Source organism: Mugil cephalus, chromosome 16, assembly GCF_022458985.1.
Source record: "Mugil cephalus isolate CIBA_MC_2020 chromosome 16, CIBA_Mcephalus_1.1, whole genome shotgun sequence".
Lineage (NCBI taxonomy): Eukaryota > Metazoa > Chordata > Actinopteri > Mugiliformes > Mugilidae > Mugil > Mugil cephalus.
Window position 1 is genome coordinate 14502302 of NC_061785.1, and position 25523 is coordinate 14527824.

The following is a 25523-nucleotide window of genomic DNA, read 5'->3' on the forward strand; positions in this document are numbered from 1 at the left end:
AGTAACATTTAATACATTGATTTTTTGATGGACAGGAAGCCGCTACAAAAGGTCAGAGGACTGGGCTGATGCAGTCTTCTCGAAGACACGAGCAGAAGCATTCTGCAGAATCTGCACTGGTCATAGCGGCTTTTCAGAGACACCTGTAGACACTCTACACCAAATAAACATAAATTCACACAGTCAAAGTTCAAAGTGAGAGGACTTCTAAACATTTTCCAAACTACATGTGTGCACACAGAGTATCTCTGCTGTTCATCGCTGAAAATTTGCCACAAGCCGTTTTTTCAATTGTTTGGGCTCCCGCGGCTCCTCTCATTCCGGCGTCCTGACACGATATCAGCACCAGAAATGTGAAACATGAGCCTGTAGACCACCCTGCCAATCAAAAGTAATGGCAGCATATTGATACGCCGCATCCAGCTGGAGCACTCGAAGTCAGCTTTATATGACAATGTAAAAGAGTCAGCAGCTCATTTGGTTTGGCTCGAGATGGAACCCAGGGAGCTGAAAAGTTTCTGGTTTGTGTCGAACTGTCAAAGCTTGTAGGCTATAACATTCTCACCATGATTGCAAAGGACAAATGATATATTCTCCCCACTCCAAAATGATCCCCCCGTGTTCTCCGTGCTGTACGGCCTGGCTGATGCTCGTAAACAGAACATTTCGGCCTTTGTGTGGGGTCACAGCACTTTTAGGCTGGCAATCAGAAGCAATCGGTCCTTACTTCTAAAGTTCACATGATGTGAATGTCAGATATTCTGCTTTTAGGCTTAATACCCAGTGGGCAGCACAAGGCAAAGCAGAGGAAGCAGAAAGCCAAACATAGAAGAATATCAACTTCATTTGACTGTATTTATGGCAAAGAAAAAGTAGGGCAACCGATCAATCCCAAATGGTCATACTGAGTAAAATGTGTGCCACACAGATTTATCCAATAAATTTCATCCGGGTGTTTAATTGGTGGTTCTGTCTGTTTTACTCTGCTTGTGCAGGGATTAACCCCCAACCCCACATCCCCACATTACCTTCTTAAATGTCAGGGTTTATTTGCAAAGCTGCACTCTTCTGCTCTAATTGAATATACCAGAGTGAACACACGGTGTGCCGGTCGATTAATCTTTTTTTTTTTTTACCTGAGCTGAATCACATTGTGACACATCACATCTTGCAGTGCAATGTAAATAATAGACGATGCTGGGGTATGTGGTCCTTGTTGTGTGAAGGTTCATGTTGTCGGACCTCATCTGTCTGTGGAGTCTGGAGCTAACAGTCGCCGACAGTCTCTGACAGTCTAGACTAGGCTATCTCTCTAGTCTCACCCTTGCTAATGAGTTTTTTGCCCATTGAGCATTTTAAATCACTAGTCAGAACACTCTGGTTGGCTGTATCAGTGTGTATATAGCGTGTAGTACAGTATTAGGTGATCTCAACTGAACATTTTTTAAACATAGCCACCTGCGATGAAGCGCTTCCAGTTTCACCTTCCAATTGACAAATACAGAGCAGTGCCACCTGCAAGCATGGAGAGTTATTGCCTCACACACAGGCGAAGACGGTAGGTTCTAGCTAAAATATTAGCTGTCGCTTTTGCAGTGTGTTCAAGTGCACCCATACACAGGCAACAATCGAAATTTCATTGTTAATAGTTCTTGTTGTGCCAAGGCATGTTGACTATGCCGTAGTCTTATGTCAGTCTTAATTCTGTTCTTAGACGAGTCTACCGCTAGCTTTGCATTGCCGGACTCAATTCTGACCAGAATATGACAATAAACACGACAATAAATTCAGGCTACCTTCTAGACTAGTCAACTGCAAGTTTCACAACAATAAATAACAACAAAAATTATGAGCCACACTCCCACACTACATACAGTCTAAGCTATGAGAAAGCCATGACATTTCATGGTTAACGTAACCAGTGAGAGGATAAAACTTTTTTCTTTTTTTTTTTTTTTTAGAAATAAGAGAAACCCATTGGAATTGTATTCATGTGCCCACTGAGCCCATCCTGACCACATCTGACAGATTTAGGTGTAGCTGTCATAAACGTCTTGAATTTATGACAACTGGGTTTGTCAGACCACAGCAAGAGTGAAAAAAATGCTTCACCTAGAATGGCAGAATGAATATTTGCTTCATGTAAATAGATTTTTCAAACTCGATAAACTTTTACCAGAGTCGTACGTATCGTGTTTGGTTTGAATCAATTCTTCACATACTCTTCAAAGCACAGCCCTAGATTAAATTGGTCCACTTGTTTAAGAAGCATATAATTATAGTACAAATAGCAGTCTAATCATTACAGAGTGGATTACCAGTGTTGCTTCACTTTGATTAGTTTCACATAGCAGGTAGTTTCATCCAATCAGTATGTCTGCTCAAACATAGCAACTGGCTCCAACTATACCAATGAACTCTATGAAGCAGCACAATTTTGTTGCTATGCATGTTCCAATGCTCAGTTGGAAACCTGTTAAAGACGTTTTTCCTTTTTCACAACTTGACCTCAAGCCTGGCCGTACCAGCAGCAAAAAAAAAAGAAAAAGAAAAAGTACAACATAATCACAGAAATGATGATGATATTTTTTCATCTTCCACACTGTCTCTCTTCATATTTACCTCCTTAAACTACCCATCAAGAGGGCACCTTTGCAATCTGCAAAACACCGTGTGGGTCTGTGCCAACTGAGTCAACAAGGGGATCTGTCTGCAAGTTAATTAGCAGCAATCCAGAGTGCAGGAAGCAAGGTGCACAAAGATTACATTGTGGTGAGCAGGGGAATTCATAATTTAAATGTCCTAGAGGTATAATTAATAATTTCCATTTCATCTTACTGGTACTATTAAACATAGAGGAAGCTGTATGCATTTGGGTGAATGATCACATGAAAAATGACTACAAACAGATTTCGACATTAAGCCACAGAAAGAGGAGTGTGACCTCCATCGAAGGTCCCCAGGCCAGGAAGTAAACCATTGACCTTATAGTTATTTCATGACGAATACCTTGACTATTAGGTAGACAGGATACTGTAGGCCCTAGAAACAATGGGGATGCATACCCATGTGTACCCTAGGGTTAGGGTTACATAGGGCATATATGAGCATAAATCTCCCTTTGTCAAGCTATTTCAGTAAAAATTAAAATATATCTAGCAGCAGCACTTAGTATGTTGACCTACATTTGGTTTTATATCGTTCTTTATGATTGAGAAAAAAGAAGATGTTTCCCGTGTCTTTGTTTAAGCTTAAGAACAGTTAAATGGCTGCTAGGGCTGGGCAATATATTAAAATCCTAAAAAGTGGAACGCAATCAGCAACTTTGTGTTTGCAGCACTCTTAATGGCATTTTTAGTCACACTCAGAGCCTTGTCATTATTGCTAACCAAATATTTATTCAGTCTGAATAAATTTGCCAATCAGTCCATGCCCTGACATTTGTGAATTTAATTATTTAATGTGAAAATCTAATTTTGCTAAAACGTTACAGCTTAGACTCTACACCTTTTCAGTAATATGTGACAAATAACCTTGAGGCTTAAAATAAACGGCGCCTCAGTTTTTAGTCTCTCGGTATGAACAGATACTTTATGCTATTAACATATGAAGAGCACAACTGCACAAAAGATAGTACAGTTCTCGAATATGATTTATGAGTTGGTGAGGCTTTTCAGCACCAATTCATGAGACAGCTTCAGCATAATTTATTTCAGGTCCTGTTTCTTGAAAGACAGAGACCAGTCCAACCAGAATGTGCGTAATATGACCTGACTCCAACTGACTGTGTGCATTAGTGTGCAGTAATTGAAATGACAAAAATAAAACAGCACAACTAATGGCAACTGACTCTTTCTGCTTTTGTGGATGGCCATTACATTCATCCTGTCATCCAACCATAATGGCTGCTTTGAACAGATGCACCAATCAAGCACAACATTACAACCACCTTCCTAACATTGTGTAGGTCTCCCAGGTCCACGGTGATCGGTTCATATTATATTTGATTGTGAGGTGGAAAATCAACTGCAAACCTCTCAATATAGTCACTTACAGAAAAAGAAAAAGCCCTAATTTAAATAGTTCACATAACAGTTTTTAATGTCATTAGAGATGAAGACAGATTGCGTTTTTGTGGTAGGTTTCATTTCATTAGTATGGACAATTGTAAGGTGGTTTGAAGAGTAACTGGCCATTTAACACAGCGGTTGCTCCATGTGACAGTGAGCGCTAGCAGATTATGTTAGACAATGCTACAATAACATGACCTCACACTACACTCACATCTTCTGTGACACCAGAGAGCAAACAGAGCATCTAATCATGCTAATGACAACTTCCTCTGATCATAGCCCTAATGGCAGCTACTCAAAAGACGGCGACGGGTGATATGACAGTGATATCAGACGGAGGTTCCTGGTGTCAACATGCTAAATTTACTTAATCTGTCTGTGACACAATAGAAGGAAAAGAAGTCTCCAAGCGTTTTCATCCCTGCTTCGTATCTATGGCGTCTTTTTTCATTCTGCTACCGGCAAAGTACTTGTGTTCCTTTTTTCCTTTATCTCTCTTCATCCCCTCTCTGATTGTATTTGCAGCCAAACCCCAGGTCCATCTCACAGTCTTCACTCTGGCTCATTAAGTCTGAGTCTCAAGGCTTCTCAAACATCTGTCTAATGTTGATACCAGTTCCTAATTACTACTACTTTATATAAATATACACCACTCATGATCAAACCCTAAACTTTTATAAACCAGTTTTGGATGTAAATATTAAGCATTGTGCATACAATGTATATTGTACAAATGTAGCGCTGGATTTCATATGGATATACTTTTGTTAATACTTTACAGGGTGCACGGTGCAAGAAAAATTGTATTTGCAAATAGGGGGAGATGTCAATATTTTAGTTAATTTTATTACATTTTTCAAACTAATTTATGTGAGTGAACTCTGCTGACTAATCCTAACCCTAACCTTCAGCAACTACTATAGCAACCCTCTGTTTAGCCTTCTAATGGGTTGCTTACCCAACAACCAAAGGACTCCTATTGTGGTTACCAATGCAAACATATTCCTGGTCAGACAAACAAACTGAGTCATTTGTCAAAGCACAGTAAAACTGACAGTGAGAAAAGATGGAAATAGGAACAGGAAAATGGTTAAAAGGTATGTATGAGGGTTTTGAATGTTCTCCCCAAACCAAAAGTAAATATAGAGAAATGTCACCACTGGGATATGGTGTCTGGACGACCACACTGGCAGCCAACCTGCCACTGTTGGTAAAAACACCAACAAATATTCAATGATTTTATCCAAACCAACCAAGGCAAGAGCAAAACCATCGCACATCTCCACACTTAACATCCAAGATCATAGCCGGTGTTGAAATACCAGTGCAAACCATACACATGAGCAAAGAACATCAATTAAGCAATATATACATATATATATATATATATGCAGTCATGTGATGGGTTTATAGTCGTATAGCCTCTGTACACATAGCCTCTGAGCTTGAGGATCGTGCTAATGAATTCAGTCCCTCTGATGCGTACAGCAGAAATATATAGTGAGCTATAGGCGACTCATTGCATAACTGCAGTATTTATTGCTGTTTTTAATGCAGTGATTTGTGCTTCATCTAATAACGGCCTGTGGGAGCTACAGATATTTTGATTGATGTGATAAAACAGCTTGACTGCTGCCCTATCCCCGAGACCTAATTTACCAAACTGCCACTGTGAAATACTTGCACGTGAGGCAAATATGCCCTTCGAGGGCCAAACAGATTATAACCTGCATATTTTCCTCCCGCAATCTTTACAGATTTGCTCTCTAATACACCAGTAGCCTTACAGATGAAGATTATACTAAATTGAGCCTCAAAGGGGTTCTGCTCAGATTTTCCTCTGATTGCATGTATGTTCCCAGTTTCATCGTTCTCTTTCAGTGCCCTGCATTTCCAGGAAAAATGTCCAAGGAGAATAGGCCATCTTCCAGTTCCCCCCTCCGATCAATTCATCTTCCTTTGTAACATTTCTTCCGTTCCATACTCCCTGCTATTGCCCATTCAAGAACTTTCAAAGGCATCCACTTTCTCCCTCTTTATCTCTTTCTACTAACTTTAATCAATGTTGTTCCTTGGTGCCGGCATCCATTTGTCATCACCCCTCACGTAATCCCTCTCACTGGGCTCTTCAGCCGCCACGAAATGTAAGAATTGCCCGCAACAGTCCTCACTTTCTTGTTTCTGTATTGCTGTTCCTCGGTAATCAAGGAAAAATACATAATTCAGGTTCCTTATCTGAAGGAATCTTTGATTTCTCAAAATAGAAATCAGTTCTGCAGATAGCGGATCAGTTGCCTGTCTGCCTGGTCATCAGTCGCTACAAGTGCGTTCATTCGAGATAATTACATCATGAAACTACCATTTGCAGAGTAGTGATTCAGTGATTGTCCTTTTGTCGTTTCATGGAGTGCCAGGACCGTCTAATCCAGTGGTTCCCAATCTGGAGTCCGGAGATCACAGGGGGTGTGGCAAACCTTGTTTTCACCTGTTTGACCAGTCACCAGTTTTCCACCAGCACTGTATGTGTCTCCCTACATGTACACTATGTTTTATGAATACATGGAAAAAATGGTATAAATGGGAAATTTCATCAGGGCTTGCCCCACTAACGAGAGACTTTTTGTGCAACTGTGTAAGGATGAAGTGCGTCAAACCCTGCTGTTGCATAAGGAGGTGTACTGGTTATCCCGAGGACAAATCCTTGTGTGTTTCATAGAACTGTGCGAGCAGCTGACGGATGCGTTTTTTCATCAAAACCGCTCACCTGACAAGACACTTTGACTCTTTACAACAAAACCAACAAGCGGATGCAGGGTCTTGGATCAAACATAATGCATTGCAAAGATGCCCTCTATGCTTTTATGCACTTCTATGAGCACTGCTGAAGAAATAGCCTGGCAGCGCCGTTTCCCAAGTTCACCAGACACATGAACTTGCTCCGTGACAAAATCAAATCCTGCAATACCGACATCGAGGAATAACTGTCAAAGGAATCGTGAGTGATGGGTCCCTACATTTCAAAGCTCGGGGACGTGGAGTACCTCGGGTGTGAAGATGAGATTGCAGACCTCCAAGTCGATTCAATGTCCAAGAGGTATTTCCAGGTTACAAAATGTTATGGATGGTCAAACATTTTCCCATTCAGCACTGCATACCTGTCTGAGACAGCCTTCAGTGCCCTTGCGGCAATAAAGACAAAAGCCCGCAACAGGCTTGACATCCACCAGGACTTCGGACTGGCTGTCACAAAGATCATTCCTGAGATTTCATCACCGGTCAGAAGTATGCAAGCTCAAGGTGGTCATTAGTTTATGAATGAACGTGACGACATTGATATGGGACCGGCAGAAGTTCTGAATTATTTTCACTGCTAGTGAAAAACGGCCCTGTTATGTGTCACGGCAAGCCCACCTTTACCCAGTTATTTTGTTAAGTTTTGTGTGTCTGTGTGTGTTAAAAGAAAATGTTCATACTAGAAAAGAGCCATTTAAATGTTAATTTGAGCAAATAAATAGATACACGTAGGAGAGGCTCCAAGGAAAAAAGGTTGGGAACCACCGGTCTAATCGCACCATGAACATAACATTCTAAAATTCCACACTGACATTAAGGTCAGTAATGAATAAAGTGGCCCTTTCTCTCAATCCTGATTATTGCAAAAGGGTTTATCTGCAGTCAAACACTGACTAAAACCACTGAGACATGGTGACTTTATGCTCAGCTTTATGTCAAAGCCTTTGATATGCCTGCCTGCATACATACAGGGAACGCTGTGTCACTCTTGAGGAGCATTCACATACTCCGCTGATCCGAGGATAATATTTAGGACATTAAACCTACCTCTCTTTCCTACTTTGCTGCCTTTATGGCAGTCGGGTATGTTTATGGAGATAGCAGGGAAAACAACAGAATGTATTTAAGGTGTTATAGATTAGAGGTGCAATATATGGGAGGAGGGAATGTATCCAACTATCCTGTAAAATCACAGTTCAGTCACTCAAACAGACAGAGAGAAACTAGACTAACTAGATTATAGAAAATTAAGAATCCAACAAAATCAGCAATAAAAGCCTCATTATTTGTCATGTGTTTTTTTTTTTTGTTTTTTTACGTTTCTGTTTCCCTCTGTTGTTATTTTGTTTCAAGTTAGTTCATTTTTTAATGACCTTTCCATGTTTTAATGGTTGAGAAATGACTGCAGTAGGCACATGTGGATTTATCTGTGCATAACTACATTCGTATAGCAGACTCTAAGGACATAATTAACCATAATCTGAGGTTTAGTGCACGTTCCACACTGTTATGTGTTCTGAGAGAACACATAAGAGAGCGCAGTCAGCAGGCAAGCAGTGTGGAGTGCTTTGGGGGTTAGCAAACGAAATAAGGATAAGAGAGAAATTATCCAGGTGTTCTACTGCAATTTCTGCACCCTCGTTATTTTATTTATTTTTTATTTTTTTGCAACTCAACCAAGCTGTCAGTTCAAGTGCAACTACAGATGTCCTCTTTTTGGATCTAGATAGTGACTGAAAAAAGTTTCCACACATACTGAATACAAGTATCACCCATCAGTCCTCGATACAGTTACAACTAACTACAGCATGCTGACAGGAAGAGACCCAGTGTGCTTAGCAATAAGCAGCAAATAAGAGTTGTGTGTTTTCACGCAGTAACACAAGAGCTTCTGCCAATCAGGTTAATAGATACATTGCTACGATGCGCTGGGATGCATCTTCAGTGGAGTTCCTGGGGTCATTGGGGGTTTCAGGTCTGACCCAGCTGGGGTGATCAAGTCCCCGCTTGCATCCCAGCAGCAACAAGCCGTGGGTCTCCCATCTTAATCCAGGAGAAGTTCTGAATTATTTTCACTGCTGGTGACAAGAGACCCACACGGTCAATCTCCTTCGGTGCAGCTTCGGCGATTGACCGCGTGGCCGCCCTCTTCATTGTTCCCGACACGCCCAGCGGTGACATGGCTCAGCAGAGGGAACTGCCCATGAAGGATCGGCAGCCCACTTCAGTGGCTTGGCAGTCACAGGAGAACGGCAGACCAGATGTGCCCATGGAGCCCGTGGAAAACTCATACATTCTCATCCATACTGTGCGGCCTGAGGAGGCGGAGGCAATCACCTGAGTGCTGTTTGAAGGAGGATCAAATAGCACGCGCTCCCATCGAGAGTCAGAGGAAGAACAGAAAGCGCTGCATGCCCTGCATGCTGAAAAGTCTGCTGCTAATCATTCAGGAGAAAGCGAAGAAGATCATCAAAGCCCACAAGATATATTTTTTAACGGATTATACTGTAGAAAGAAGAAGGAATTGTTTCAGAGCTATAAATGAATGCAGTGTATTCACGGATGCGCTAACAAATATGCATGGTTAATTTAAAAGTATGATGTGTGTTGATAGAGAGGTAACTCAATGAATAAAATCAAGGGGAGTGAAAGTAAGTGTTCCCTGTCTTCACCTTATGCACAGAACCGCAAGGAAAGCTGAACTTTACAGGACAACCTCAGAATCTAGGTTGTTTGACTTTCATGACAACATATTTAAACTGTAAATTGGTAGCTTTCAGAAAAAGGAAGCAGTCTTCCAATAAGTGTTCACTCCCACAAGAGCGTGTTAGAAAGAAATTGCAGAGCTAGGGTAGTATTCAGCCCTGTAGATGCAACGAGCAATATCTCTGCATCTGTCATAGCTTCCATCATCTGAATAGGCCCATTTATTGCAAAGTCCCTTCAAAGTTCAGGCGATAATCAAATGCCTTCCTAAGTGTGAAATATCTCTTGATCTCGTAAATTTACTTTAATCTTTTCTTATCTGAATACTGTCTTAGCTGCAACCAATACTTTCTCTCAGAGAAGCAATCGTTTGTAATCAATTGAATTCCTTGGTACAAAATGTCATGGTAATCCATTCAATAGGTTTTCTTGGCCATGCTGCGACGAACTAAGCCAACATTTCAAGCAGCCTCGCAGTTTCATATATTCTCACCTAAAATCAATTCCAGTCGATTCCAAACAACACCTTACAATTATGGAGCTTAAAAGGGCATATTCAGGGACGTATCAGTGAGGATTCTCAGGATTTTCTCAAACATTTTAAAAACTGTTTAAAATGGAAATTGTCACTCTCAAGTCGTCTTCTAGCTTGTCAGTTTCCAACAGGTCTTTGCACTTGGGTGTAAAGGTGGTAACCTTGAGAACAAATAGTTATTCCAAAGACAGCTGCTATGCACAGATATTACTGAGTAAATGTCACGGGAAGAGGACCAGCAGCCAAGATGGCAAAGACTGGAATCTGCCCTGCTATCCCACGGCTCTGCGCTCTTGCTAGCGGGGATATTAACGAACGTTAAGCATGATGTTTCCATCTCTGAATACTAATTTGACCAGTGACATTCAGCCAATTTCCAAGTGGCTGTAAGGCCACAGGGCTGGTAAAGTGTGCTGCAAGAGATATAGGGCCTCATTCAAGGATAAAGTGACTCCAAACTGTTAAGCCTGGTAGGGAAAGCATTACGCAGCTGTGATGACATGGACAACATGTTGACATTAATTCCATGACTTTTAAAGTGGATTCCTGGAGAATGAAAAATTAATGTAATTCAATTAGTTTGGTTGCACTTAAGCTTTGAATTGACACACAAAAATATATGGCTGAATCATACATTTTACTTCATGTGTGCTGCTTACTTGCGACGGTTTGTCATGACAACACACAAACACCTTTCTATAATTCTAACTGTACACTAAATTAGTTCTTTAAAGACACAGTCTGGGAGATTTGCATACGTCAGTATCAATGAACAAGGCAACACAATGATGGCCTGAACCTACGGTCCACTGATAAACCTTTTTTTTTAGCATTGTGGTCTAAAATCAGCTCCTCGGGCAGTCATTTCTACTTCCAAAGTATTCTTTGTGTTGTAATACATTCATTTTATTATCAATTTCTTCCATCACTAAAGGCATATGTTTGCAACCAAGGAATGAATGGGGCTTCAGCCGGAAGCACTGGAGGATGACTATATTCAAAGGAACAATAAGAATTGGATGCATTTTCAACTTTTCTCAACGTCCTTGGGGTTAATAGCACACATGGGTTTGTAGGTGTTGGTTGGCTCATCCGTATCCCCACTGGCAGCGTCTATTTTCGGCACCATACTGTAATATAAAACTCCCCATGTAAGTCCAAGAGAAAGGGAGATACGGTTTAGACAAAAGTGAACACCCTCCGGGATTTGCGGCTTAATGCAGCTTAAGCCGCCCAGCAGGTTACACCTACAGTCGGATCTGTCCTCAATAAAAACGCCACCCCACGTTGTGTTTTCTAGCATCCCTTTTTCTCCTACTACCAAACATCTTCTTTCAAGAACGGCCTCACAGCCACTCGATGCAGCCGTCTGACATTGACCGGTGAATTCAATCATTTCGATGCAACTTGAGAGTCACCCTCAGAAGAAGTGTGTTCATTTTGATTTCTATATGCACACCCAGAGAGGATTGTCGGCACATTATAGGTAAGTCCTTGTAAGGTGAAGCAAAACTAAGAGAAAACACATATTAATTATTATATCTGCACTACACCGAAACAACTATCTTCTGCTGAGTATTCTTGATGGACAGCGTCTACTCATCAGGATGTCGAAGCTCATTCACTATCTTGGAACAGCGTGGCAACAGGCCTAAAACCCATATGGACAAACAACCAGTCCTCTGCCACAGATTGCTGAAGCTCCTCGTCTACTCAACACTCGGCACACAAAGTCACCGTACAGCTTTGCAAAAGTGTCGTGGGCCGCATTCTGTGAAATATTAGACCCCAAGAAGTCTCCCATGGCGTAATTACATAAAAAGCTGTTAGCTGGCACAAGCCTTTGTTCATAACAAAAAGCAAAGTCTGTGTTTCAGCACATGAATTACACATATGAACGTGTCATCCCTGCAAGCCAGGAAACAGCAGGTAATAATGAGCGCTCACAGCAGAAACCTAGAGAAAAGCTCCGTTTGGAATCAAATACTGAGTTTCAATTCTTCAACACTCTCCAATACATTAACACGCTGGTTAAGTGTACTTTCATCAGGCAGAAACAAGTTACTGAGCTAAACTTCTAAAATAATTGCTTTATTTCGGGCGGAGAAAGCTCTTTGTCACCTGCTGCTTTGTAGTTTAGTTTTCAACTATCTTTAGTTTTGGCACTGTCCAAAGTGAACATACGCGCATGATTAGAGTGTAACACAATAGACGATTTTACACAGAACTTGAGGTATAAATATATATATTGTGCTATAATCAAAATGGTGCTAGGAGTGAAGCAAGTCATGAGTTTGAATCTTCTTGCAAACTAAATATTTCGGATGCACTGCGAGTGATTATCATTACACTTACAACAGTCCTACAAATATCTGTGGATGCAACAGAACTGAAATGGTACCCAAGATTCAGATTCAGTGTTGAAGTAAAAATTAATAGGAAACAACCTTCTACTCTCAGTTAGGCCACAGTCAATGTGTTTAAACCTATAGTACTTTCTTTCGTTTAGCACCAGATAGCCAACTCATTGTTGAGTAGCCTTGTCTCTGGTCCTAAGACGAAGTGGCCGGCTTCCAAGCATGGGCTGCAAAGGGGGCAGCTGGTGATTAAATGTTCTGCAGTCTCTTCAGGCTCGCCACACTCACATGCCGCACTGTCCAATAGGGACATCAGAGATGATTTGAAGTGGCTGACCCCACTGCATAGACAGTTCAGCAAGGTCCATAGTTGGTGAGGCAGGTCAGGGTCCCTGATGTATTGGTGGATGCTGGTGGATGCAGCCGTCTTGTGCTGCCTTCTTGTAGGGGTGGCAAGACTTAAGCCTGCCTGGTGCTGCCAGTGTTATTGTGGCTTGGTGCAGGACATGCCAGTCATACTTCTGGGCTTTTCTTGCCAAGCTGAATATGACAGCCTCCGTGCGGCCTCCACTGCTAGTAGTGAGAAATGGTGCAACACTACGAGCTGGAAGAACAAGGTACAAGGCAAGGACAAGACCAAGGAAGGGAACGACCTCTTCAGCGCAGATGGATGCTGCTACAGCACAATATGTTTCAAACATAAATGAAATTAATTCAAGAATGTCCAAAAAAAGAGTTCATGCAGTGATGATTAACTTAAGAAAAAGGCATGTACTTTTGTGTGTATTTTGCAGAAGAGCAGAGTTTTAAATCTGGTGTCAGATGAGACATTTCCATGATATATATTAAAATAACTTTAACCACTACAAACCATTTTTAGCATAGTCTATCAGCATCCATTTGAGGGAGTCTTCACTGGGTTTTTGTCTGAAATAAAAGATAAGGATGCACAAATGACTCCCAGGCAGTGGCCACCCACCAGCCATCAGACAAAATTTATTAAATTCAAATATTTATGCTCCCGTCTTGCCAATTTGGGATCGGAGAGCCCCGGGATGTTGTGAGAATGAATGGTCGTTTTGCTGCTGTGGTAGGCAATTTCTCCAATTTCTGCTTTACAAATCTTGAAGAGTACCATTTAATTAGGTCTTTGTTTGAAGAAGAAGAAGGGAGCGAGCAGCTATAGTGATGGAGATGGGGTAGCCTATAGCAACTGGGAATATGGCACAGCATAACAGTTGCGAATGTAACTTGGGTTCCCTGATTTCAGCGTCTGTGATGGTCAGACTGAAGGTGTCAAAGAAGAAAAAAAAAAGATTCTCACCATGCTTTCAAAGGACAGTCCATAAAACGAGTAACTGACAGTGAAAAGTAACACATATTTCTATTAATGTAGCTATTCCTTGCTGGATGCTAATTACTTTCACTGTCAGATGAAGGAGGCCAAAGGTTAGTGCTATACCTCTAACAGATAAAATGGGTTGATGAAGATTTCTTTTAACATGACTTGATTTTATGCAACTAACAACCATCTCTCTTGGACATGACACACTTCAGGTGGCAACAATAGCTATAATAATTTGCCAACAACTCAGCACCTGCATCCACCAAAGAAAACCAGAAAAATAAGGGTAAAGTAGGTCAAATAATATAAATACACCAATCAACATTAAGTCCACTGACAGGAGATATACACTGATAACACTGACCATCTGGTGACAATTCAACGTTCTACTGGGAAATTTCTGAAGCTGGCATTCGTATGGATCTTCCTTAGGTATCACCCACCTAGACCAAACCAGACACCCTGACCACATAGCATCGACACTATGATGGATGCAGGATGCTGCCTGACACTGCCATACACACAAAACTGGCCTCCAAAGTCCCTAGATCCCAAACAAATCAGTTATGTGTGGGCTGCACTGTAACAACCCTGATCCACAGAGGCCCCTCCCCTCAACCAATAGGATCCAAAGGCCCTCATTTACAACATTCTGTCATCAGACACCACAGGGCACCCTCAGAAGAGCCATGTACATTCTCTGATTCTCTGAAACAAGTCGAACAGTTTAGGAGGAGCAAGGGAGACTTATGCAATACTAGGAAGGTGGTCATAATGTTATGCCTAATTAGTGTCCAAGTGTATGTGATCAAAGGCTTTCTGATAAAAATGGGTCCATGTTTTTACTAGCTTGGTTTAGTGTAATATACTGTATTTCACAGTTCAGATAGGATGACATATCACTGTACGTATAAGATTGAAATGATTTATATGCATTCATGTGTATCCTGTAGCACTGCCGTTCGAATATTGTTGAAATTCAGGCATATGCGAGTCATGTCCACTAGGCCACAAAGGTACAAAATGGTCAATCTTTTGTGTATGACCAATAACATGAGCCCAGACTCTGGCAGAAATTAATTTAGCTTGTGTTTTCATTTATTGGGGATGAAATACGTGACTATTCTTGCTACTATTGTGGACATTACTAACATCCTCCAACCACATGACGTTGGCATTTAATCTTTTAATGTGTGCGACACAGATAGGGAATAAAACACACTATCGTGGCATCCCACAGCTTTACCCATTTTATATGGTCAGCGCTTTATTCTACAGAGGTTTCATGTTGTGCTGAATCCCAGAGAAGACAATATTAGTACCCTGAGGTTTCTGGCCAGTTAAGACCAATTTCCAGCGCAGAAGTACTTGATAAAAGAAATCAAGAGCAAGGGAATGTGTTTTTATAAGATGAAGAATGTATCGCTCGAGATACATTTCTGCGCTCTTCAACAGCGCACAAAATACATTTTTTTCCAATCACCAGGGCAGAAAACACCATCTGCAGTTACCCATCTCCAAGCTGGGTATAACCAGCTGACAATGGCTTATACCATTTGGAGAAAAGGTAATACTTCTCAAATCATGATCACTGGTTACAGTTGGTTCCAATGTGAAAAAATAGCCAATGAAAATTTAATAATTTATGAATGCACTCCATGAGACTTAGCTGGAGTCCCAGCTAAAAAGGGCATTTATTTAAATTGTAAAGAAACGGCTTAATTTGGGCTTAAATGTAGTCCATTAATGTAATTTGCTGTAGCTGCCTAAGAATAAGCAGCGTGCTTACATAAAGAGGCCAAGAGAAGTGGGGCCCATAGAATAAAGAGAGAGAAGCATAGACATAATAGTAAGTTGTTATGATCCTTCACCAACAATCTCAGCAGAGAGACGCCGAGTTCTGAGACAGAGTGACGCGATAGTCCGCAGGGACAACGACTGTATTTTGCACGCGCATGTGTGTGTCCATCTGGATCTAAATCTGTCTGCGTGTGTGTGTGTGTGTGTGTGTTCGCATGTGTTGGATTCCGAGCATGTGAGTTGGGGGGACAGCAGATGCAATGCATTGGAACAGAATGGCATCTGAATCACAAGATCACAGAAAAGCATGACACGTGCAGGTCTTCGAACACCCACCGAGCCTTGCATGCGCTATTTATTTTACTTGTCCGACTTAAACGTATTGCGCAGGACTCGAGCACGACTGTCCTGCAGGGAAATATGTATTTGGTGTTTCGAGTTGAGAGCACAATCTGCCACTGAGCCGTGACAGGCAAAAAAAAAACAAACTGCAACTGCACCAAACAAGCTCTGTGTACGAAAGATTTAACAACGCCTTGAGTGGGTTTTCACTTGGCATCATCAAATCTACATATGCTTAAACACATATATGTGTGTGTGTGTGTGTGTTTATATATATACACACACACATATATATATATATGTAAGCGGAAAACTGTTGTCTTTACAGTGATGTATATGATCAGATATTATTGCTAGCAGGGAATCCGGACCAACTTCCTGGACCAACAATTTGTTCTGGGTGGAAAGGTTGGTCTGAAACCCTTCCACTGGGAACTAATCATGCTCTGGCAAAGATCTGCCAGGCCAATCAAATCTTTTAGATGTGCTTTAAGCGGTGATGGACAGAAGGGTGACAGTGACATAGTCATACACTTCATCTGTGCGCTGTGGAGTAGGATTTGTTTGCAACAATTGGAGACACAGGCTGTTTAGATTCCTCTAATGTGGAGCTAAGTTTCATTAAAGGATCAACTGCTCAGACTGGTTGAAGGATTATCCAATTTTCTTCTCTGTATCAGTTGAAACATGCTTCATTGTAAAATCCCAATGGTGTCTTACCAGGCTGACAATTTGCTCACAACATGCTGAGGTGAGTTTCTTTACAACATCAATTGCTAAAAAAAATAAATAAAATAAAATAAAAACAGCTTCACAACTAAGATGATCCTAGAATGCATCTTACAAGGCTTCTAAAGCTTCAAAACTGAGAATGCTGGTAGAAATTATGATAAATTAATTAAAATTAGCACCTCCAATGCAGTGTGAAAAGTGTAATTTATATATTTTGTATCTAACTATGTAGCCGACACCTTACAAAGACAGAATTTTTTTACGTTTCTTCCATTGGTCAAACAGTGTACACACTCTAAAATTAATACAACTGTTGTACAGCTCAGTTCTACTTTGAAGCAGCCATTGTAGTTTTTCATTTGGCTGAGCGCAGATGGAAAGGACATGGAAATGGGACTAGATCAGTTCTACACAAAGAAAATCTTTCACACAACTGTATGGGCCACTTGCACACATTACGATATCAGACCTGAGTCTGAGTCCAGCTTTGGAATCTCTTTAAAACAAAGGAGGTAGACGACATAACAATGAATTTAAAATTAAAGCTTTTTTTCAACAATCAGTGCTGAATAATAGCCCGGCTATAGGCAAGTATCATTCCCAGCATAAAAAAGGGAAACTATGACTTAAAAGATAAGGAAAACAGTTTAAAGAAGAATGAAAGGCTTTTTTGCTTAGGCTGTCAGTTATCCAAGGCTGAAAAAAATACAATCGCTTTATGCTGTGTATCATTTCCTCCCACTATATCTGCCTCCCTTCCATAAACTGGCTCCTATCTGTTTGACCTTTTTCACTCTCCATCTGGAGCCAAAAAGCAATCCCAAGGCCGGTCAGGCTGTTCTTCTTTGAAAACAGCATAAAGAGAGAACTGATCTAGTCCCATTCCTCTTTCCATCTACACTCAACCGCCTCACTTTTATTTCTTCTTCTTCTTCTCAGAAGGTGATAAGACTAAATAGTTGAATTTGACAAATACAAATGGCAAAAGCGACAGCAATCTCGCCTCTTGGCAGAATATTCAACAAACGCAAAACCTGAAGTTGGCCACTTTCACTGGCAGCACTTAGTCTGTCTCTGTCGATATATGCCGTATTAATACCGGAGACATTTTTCCCTCACAAGTAGGTAAAAAGAAAATATTTCCATTTCACGCAAGCTTTTGCAGGACAGATTTTTTTTTATTCCGGTGTCTTAAAAGTCAAACGCAATAATGGAGCTACAAATAGGAGAAAACATGGTGCAATAATTCAACAAAAATGCGGAAAAGAATTTCTATTAGAGCCGCATTTTCACAGTTGTGTCAACAGCGACTGCCTACGGGACGATGCGGGCAAAAAATCTTATACATAATATGCAAGTAACGGCATAAAAAATTGACCTTACATTCAATTAAATTACTGAAAAAGCATATTATGCCAACAAGCGGCTGTAAAGTTGGGGAGACTCGGCTGATCAATAATTCATAGCGTTCGTGCTGAGCGGCTAAGTTGATGAAAAATATATTTCAGCGAGATGTGCAAAACTAAGAAAAAGGCAAATGCTTGACAGAAACACTCGACTGCCCCCATGCATATGCAATGTCATTAAAATGTATAACAGCAGCAGCATAGCCCGAGATGAAATTGAGCAGCTGTTAAGGACGAAACTGAGATAATGTAAGAGAGGGCTGAGATTAGATCCATGTTTCCTTTAGAAAGGAAGCGTGGCCAGTGCCTCATCACTGGCATTGATCTTATCGACGACTCAATTATCCGAGGCTGCAATTATCAACAAGCACAGAGTCGCAATTATGTTTCACCGGAATTAAAACGGAGCGTAACTTCCACGGGTACGTGGCAGTCATTTTTAGGGGAAGCTACCCTTAAAAACGTGTACAGAAGCGTTCTAATGCTTCGATCGCACACATTTAAATGTTCACTGTTTCATCCGTTTGAAAGGCATGATAACCAACACAGTTTGATCAGCAGCAAATCTATTACCAGTCCTTCTAGGCTACGACCTTGTACACTGACAAAGTGCACAAGTTACTCTTCCACAATAGTGGAATTTTATCTTTATGTGTGAATGGTGTAAAAACAAAGGCTCTTTGAACAAGCAAGGTTAGCACAGGCACTGTTTTGGCTTTGTGTGCGATTGCATAAAATCACCTCACGTAAACTTCAACACATCAAAGATCTTTTGCATATCTTCACCCTGCTAGTAGTTTTGCAAAAGGGTCAGCTTCTAAGTGATCTAAACCAGAAGTGGCAAGGACTTCACGATACGATATGTATCACGATACCTGATTCACGATACGATACATTATTGCAATATTATGATATTGTGATATATTGCAATATTCTACATAGTTCACTGAGAAATGTTAATGGTCTTAAAATACACTTATTATATATGTACATCAGATAACGCTGATAATTCATTGGACAATTGGAGTCAAAAAAAAAAAAACAATATTAATCCAAATGATTAATTTCCTGTTTACTGCACTTGTACAGAAAAAGTGATGGCTGATGACTTTTTCTTTCTTTTTTTAATATATATATTAAGACATTCAAAAATGATATTGTATCAGAAGAAAAATATCGAGATATATTGCAATATTGATATTTTTTCCCACCCCTAATCTAAACTGTGTTTGTATGTGGAACACAGGTCAAACAATCCAGTCTTTAAGCAAAAAAAAAACCTGAATACACACACACACGGCCTAGAAGTATGCTTTAATTAAACAAACTGCAAAATCAATTTAACGAGTTAAAAAAGACTGAAAGAAAGTGTAATGGCGCCCCTTGATGTGTCATTCTATTAAACAAGTACACAAGTAAACTGACTGTTACTTGCTGCACAGTTCTTTGTGCTTGAAAAGGGTGTACAACTTACCCATTCCAGCAGGAACGCTTAATTAAGCTGTTCATTGGCCCATAGCTTTAATAAGACCGAGCCTTGGTGACCATAATAACTTTGTCCATGTTTTGACAGTATTGGTAGGGAGCTCGCCGCATATCTACACACGGAGCAATAATTTAATGTGTATCATTTTTGACAGTGTTTGTTCGTGACTCGTTTTCATGAGGCGTTTCTGGACGCAGTCAGTCATGAAGAGGCTATGTGATATATTTGAGGTCGCAGCTATCAAAAATTAGTGAAATCAGTGCAAACAGTGAGTGACAAATAGTTGTGTATAGCGAATAACCCACACGGAAGTATGTGACCTTTCAATATTGTTTAGCATTCAGTCTTACTGTTCTTCCAGATGCCACAGCTACACCTTTTGAGCAATTCTGCTTCGATAAAACCCACGTAGACCTCTTTCAATACAGATTAATAAAGTTGGTGGCACACTGGAGACCATAATTAAACATTTTGCTTGCGTGACATCCGGACAGACATTTTTCCCGGTTGGAGGAGACCAAAACAGAGCTAAAATGAAAGTGATGTTGCTGTGCATGCAACATGAGGTTCTTTATTAGGTCATTTAGGTTTAAGTTTATTATTATTTAAAAGAAAATTACAGTCTTTGTTCCCTCCACCACAAATGTTAAAACTAGGGCTCCAACAATGCGCTGATGCGATCGATGGTACTGACTATGTAAATACGACAATTTGCATGTTGGATAAAAAACTTTAGTGTCTTGTTCACAGAAAGTGTGGAAAGCATTTAATTGAGAGTGGTGTCAATTAAACAGCCTACTAAAGAAGCGCAATTAATATGCACAAGCCTCTCAATAGAGTCGATTGGGTGACTTGCCGAGCTCGACTGAATGAAATGGCAGCGCCGGTATTTGGTCTATTATGGTGAGTTTTGTCAGATTGTTGGCTGTTGGCTCTGTGACGGGGAGTCGATGTCTTCTGTTGTCTGTGAAGGTTCTAAGTCATTAAGTTAAAGAGAGAAAATTGGACTTGGAGACTCAGGGAAGGTACATTTGGCCTTCTTGGATTGTCTGGTGCACGTGGAAGAAAACAGGAGCCTCAACATGTGCATAGGAAATCCACTCACACTGGCCAGTATCTATTATTTGATTCCCATGATCTCCTGGTACTCAAACCAAGAGTCATCAGAACCCTTCAGCAGAGTGCACAGACTGTACCCACAAGACAGGATGGCAAGGAGAAGGAGCAAAAACACATCTGACAAACACTCAGGACATGTGGTTATCCCAAATGGGCCTTTGTAAAAGGCTCCTAAAGATACCCAGAAAGGACAGAGAGGAAGACAACAACAAGAGCATCTCCTATGTGGCTGGCAGAAACTGGTTTACCGCAAAAACAAAACACCCAGGCGGAACCACAGTAATGCACACTACCAGTCAAAAGTTTGGACACACCTTCTCAAATGCGAAGGTGTGTTCAAACTTTTGACTGATAGTATAGTTTATGCTGCTCTGCTGTGCTGCAGTGAGGAATGTACAGAACTGGACATTGGGGAAATAAAACAACCCACCCACGAACGCATGTCCCACAACAGAAGAGCAAGCTGATCAGGAAACGATTCAGCGGCCCATCCACACTCGAAGGACAAAGGACACTCACACTGAAACTGACAACGTCCAAGTCTTAGTCAAAGAAGACAGGTGGTTTGAAAGAGGAGTTATTTTCAACTGGAACGCCCCCTGAAGTCAGATTTCCGTGTCAGAGAATCCTCACTACGCCCAAGTTGATTTACTAAGATGGCCGCCCCGTGTGTAAACAGTGATTAGAAGCTCCTTTAACATTTCCTTTATTAGCACTTCTGATTAATCTGTCATACAGACAGTATTTTCTAACATACATACGTTGAAATGCTGTTATAGTTTAATTTTTTCCAGAGTTTTTCCATGTGATATATGGGAACTACAATCCCATGTCATGCTAAAAACGGCTAAAAACAATAGCCCGGTAAAACCAAAACACTGAATTACAGTATATTTTCTGACACAATTAAAACTTTTGAATATTTTTAAAAATTTCTGTCTCGTGTGGTCCAGTAGATTTCATCACTGCAAGTAATTCTAATAAAAAACTCACGAGCTGGTTCAAATTATCTGTTTGGTTCACAATTTGTGAAAGTCAAATAGCCTAAATTTAGTTTAACGTTACAGTAATAATATGAGTTAACATCAAGAATTTTTTTAAAAAAAGTTTAATTTCACTTTGCACTCAAAAAATGTAAATAGTGAACACACCAAGCTTCCACCAAGTTATATTTGGACAGTAATGGGTAAGAGGACAGGGACAAACAGCCTTGTTTGTTGGTCAAGCAAGTTTGGGATGGCCTGTATCCACAGAGTTCCCTATTTAAACCTCAGCTTCCTACCAGTCCCTCAGAATTGAAGAGACACTTGGATAAGTTCTTCTTAAACAAACTCAACAAGTCCAGTTGCCTTTATTTTTATTTTTTTTGTTGATGTTTAGACTAAAGCCCAAACACTCTTGCAAGCAGTTTGTTTTTCGCGTATACAGACCTACACAACTATTCAAGACAGGTTTCAGTTAACATAACACTATGTGGGTGCAAGTGGCCTTTTTACAGATGAATAATGCATTTCCTGTTACAATCTGAACAAGCCATTGAGGTCTGTCCTATTGAACATATACACAGTATACATCACCTTTGTTAATTAGAGCCACACAAGAGAGTGTATATGATTACGTCTGTGGGTTTTAAGGACACTGAGTGTGTGTTGAGTGTTTTTCCTCTTCTATCCCTTATTTGAATAGTCTCCATTCTGTAATTTCACACCTCTATGCTAGTTTTGATTTGCTGCTCTGAGACAGTTGATAAATATCGGCCCTGAGCAGCTTCAGCGCAGCAAATCCAAAACTGTTATTGTAAGAGTCAGATAGTGAAGTTTAGGGGGTGTATTTTCAATTGCAGCACAACGCCTTTACTGACACGGCGGGTCAAGGTCTGCTTCAGGGGAACATTTATCTCAAACTCTGATGAAATAGCTGGAAGTGTCACCCTTTGTCTCCGTCTGAAAAGGAATTCAGTGTTCCGCAGTGACAAAAAAGAAAGTAATAAAAAAAGACTCACCCCAGCCGCAAAGCCTAAACTTCCATCCAAAATGCGCTTCTGAAAAAAAGAGCAGAGAAAAACAGAGATTGCGCTCAAGCCCGTCAAATCAATACCTTTAAGCCCGGTGACGGCGTAAGAGCTAATCCTTTTGGTAAAGCCCTCAGTGTTGGGTTAACCGGGAAAATGGCAACGTGTCCCAGGAGTCAGGGGGGCGCGAGGTAATTATGCACAGTTCAGTGGCAAAATCAATCTGTCAATACAAGGATTTCATGTGATGTACAGTCTCAAGCTGCCGCACTGGGAGTTTCCTCGGCCGTCTGCGAAAGCAGCCACACGAGTAGCTTACATTTCAGTGTAAGTAAACCCAACATTATCTCTCTGTGATTGCTTTGTGGAATGTTCTCATATGGGAAGTGATTATCAGTGACATATCAGACTAATTTTGTGTTCGGATGCACCACATGAGGCTCTGCTGCAACACAAAGAACATCCACGTTTAAAGTGATGAGATGATTGATTTTAATTAGCATTCTGCCAGATAGGGGATATAGCTAGGAGCTGATTAGCTTAGCATTAAGACTAGAAGCAGGGGAAAACAGCTAGCCTGGCTAATGCTTTTTAAAATTTTTTACTTATATATTGGATTATCTTTGTTGTGAATATATTAAATAAAGCGGGGATCTTTCGAATGAACAACGTCTAAAAATGAATTGGAAAACTGGAAATGGAAATAATTCCACCATTTGCACATATATCGCTTGCAAAAACAGCTGCTGCTGCTCCGGGGGTTTTTCCACTTTGGGTTTTGTTGGGATTAAAGAAATGAGATAGAGCATGCTAATTAGACAGCTTTGGAGGGAAGATATTGTTACCTTTGAGCTAAACCTAAACACTAATTTCTTCCGCAGCCAGTCTTTATGTTAAGCTATTCGCCCCGTGCTCCGGGATCGAGACGCGTATTTACCACACAGACATGGAAGCAGGTATTCTCATCAAACAGTCCTTTCAAACGGATTACTCGGCCACTCGAGCCGTACCTGTCGGCTGGAGAAGACGAACACCAGGGCGGCTCCGGCGGCGGTCAGGCCCCAGGTGAACAGGGTCCCCAGAAGAGCCTGAGTCACAGGACTGTAGCCTTCGAGCATGCTGCCAGGCCTGGAACCACACACAGGCACCGCCAATTACACATTTACATTACATTAGAAGAGGTGGTAGAAAGAGTAAAATCTTGGATTAAAACTTTCCAGCACCTTTGCAGCCTTTAAGTAAACCTTGGAGGGAAAATTATAGACGCTGCCCTCATCTAGGAGGTATATGAGGAATAAAAAGCAACGTAACTTGAGCACCTCTGGGAAGTTTGCCTGCGTCTAATGTCCAAAGGCCAACAACAGAGACAAATGAGCAAACAAGAGATGGGTAAACGTACTCAAGCTGACTAAATCAATGTACGTGCTTGTTAAGATTTTACACTGCAAGCCTGACACACACCCATAGTGTTGTGTCAGCACAGCACTGTGGGCGTGTTGCACTGGAGCAAATGGGCGTCAAATCCTGTTTGCTCTGGATTTTAATATCCTGGACGTTTTCATTTGCAGACCTGGTGGGGTTTGGCCTTCAGGTTTGATGGTCATTGAATGATCTCCGCCACCAAACGGTGCGTTTATCAAGAGGGTTTTGTTTCATATCAAGACCGTGTGACCTTTTGATTAGAATTAATAGCACATAGTGGAGCGTAGGTTGACAACATCACCAATATCAACCAAAAGCTTGGGATCATCACCAAAAATACATAAATCTCTAAAACAGAAGAGGCTGTATCAAAGTGAGTTAAGGTGCTTTTGTGAATAATTCCTTCTGTCAAGATGCACTGCCTCTCTTTAAAGCGGCTTCAGTTCACAGTCCTGCACACTAGCACGCAACAAACATGAAATATGACCACTGGAAAATGTTTACCATCGCAATCTATAAGCTTTCATGTTAACATCAAATGAGCCCTTTATAAGCAGCAAACACTACAAAAACACGCAATGGGAATATTTTCCACGCAGCCGCAATGAAATCTGCTTTTATAAGCAACTTCGAGCGTCTTCCAACTGTCCATCCTCGTCTCATTCATTCGGAATCCCCTTTGGACGCGAGGTGAAGCGTGTCCACTTGATGTTGTGCTTGGCTTTGCATAGCGTTTGCATACATGTTGCCTCTACGCCTTTTATTCTGTGCTGTCAAAGTCCGTCGCAATAACTGCTTTAATGAGGCTTCGTCAATGTTCCGTGGAGTGTTACTTTCAGCTTTTCGCGGATCTTCGAGATATAAAAACATACTACTGAAGTAAAATATAGAAAACCGGCAAAATTTAACTTTATGACCCTGTATTGTAAAATAACAAGGAAATACTGCTCTCAAACGCTACTTGAGGTACCATTACACGACGAGACTAAATTCGGCAGAGTTGAAATTGATCCTAAGTTTATTTTATCGCTACTTCTTTAGGGTTACTCACTTGTTTCCAGCAGCACTTGTACTCCACTGTATTTACTTCCTACTTCCCGGTACACGTGTCTATGACAGTTCAAGCCCCGCCCCTGCTCGCAGCCTATTGGCCACTGACCTAGACGGCGGTAGGGGCGGGGCTTGAACTGTCTGTCTATGCAGAGGTGAGGCAGCTTTCATTCATTCGCAAAGAAATGAAATTAAAACGAGTACGTAAACCAAATCAGAAGCAAACTTTAAAAAAAAAAAGATAATATCAAACAAAGACTTATGTTGCTATTGCTGTTGTTCTTTAAAGACGAGATAACCCTTTAAATGATCTTGTACATATTGCTATGTTCATTTCTTATATTTT

General features: G+C 40.9%; 1 protein-coding gene across 3 annotated transcripts in view; it reads right to left on the reverse strand.

Annotated features, from left to right (window-relative positions):
- Positions 1-25257, reverse strand: part of LOC125022682 (zinc transporter ZIP11-like) — a 141374-nt gene extending 116117 nt beyond the window's left edge. For 2 of the 3 annotated variants that reach the window (XM_047609544.1, XM_047609541.1), the window contains exons 1-3: positions 25179-25257; positions 23716-23833; positions 22697-22735 (exon numbers count right to left, since the gene is read on the reverse strand). In XM_047609544.1, coding sequence (XP_047465500.1) covers positions 22697-22735; positions 23716-23823 — 147 coding nt within the window. In that variant the 5' untranslated portion in view covers positions 23824-23833; positions 25179-25257. Of the gene's footprint in view, positions 1-22696; positions 22736-23715; positions 23834-23928; positions 24069-25178 lie in introns of those variants that run through there. The other variant, XM_047609542.1, reaches the window with a different exon arrangement.
- Positions 25258-25523: the final 266 nt, after the last annotated feature.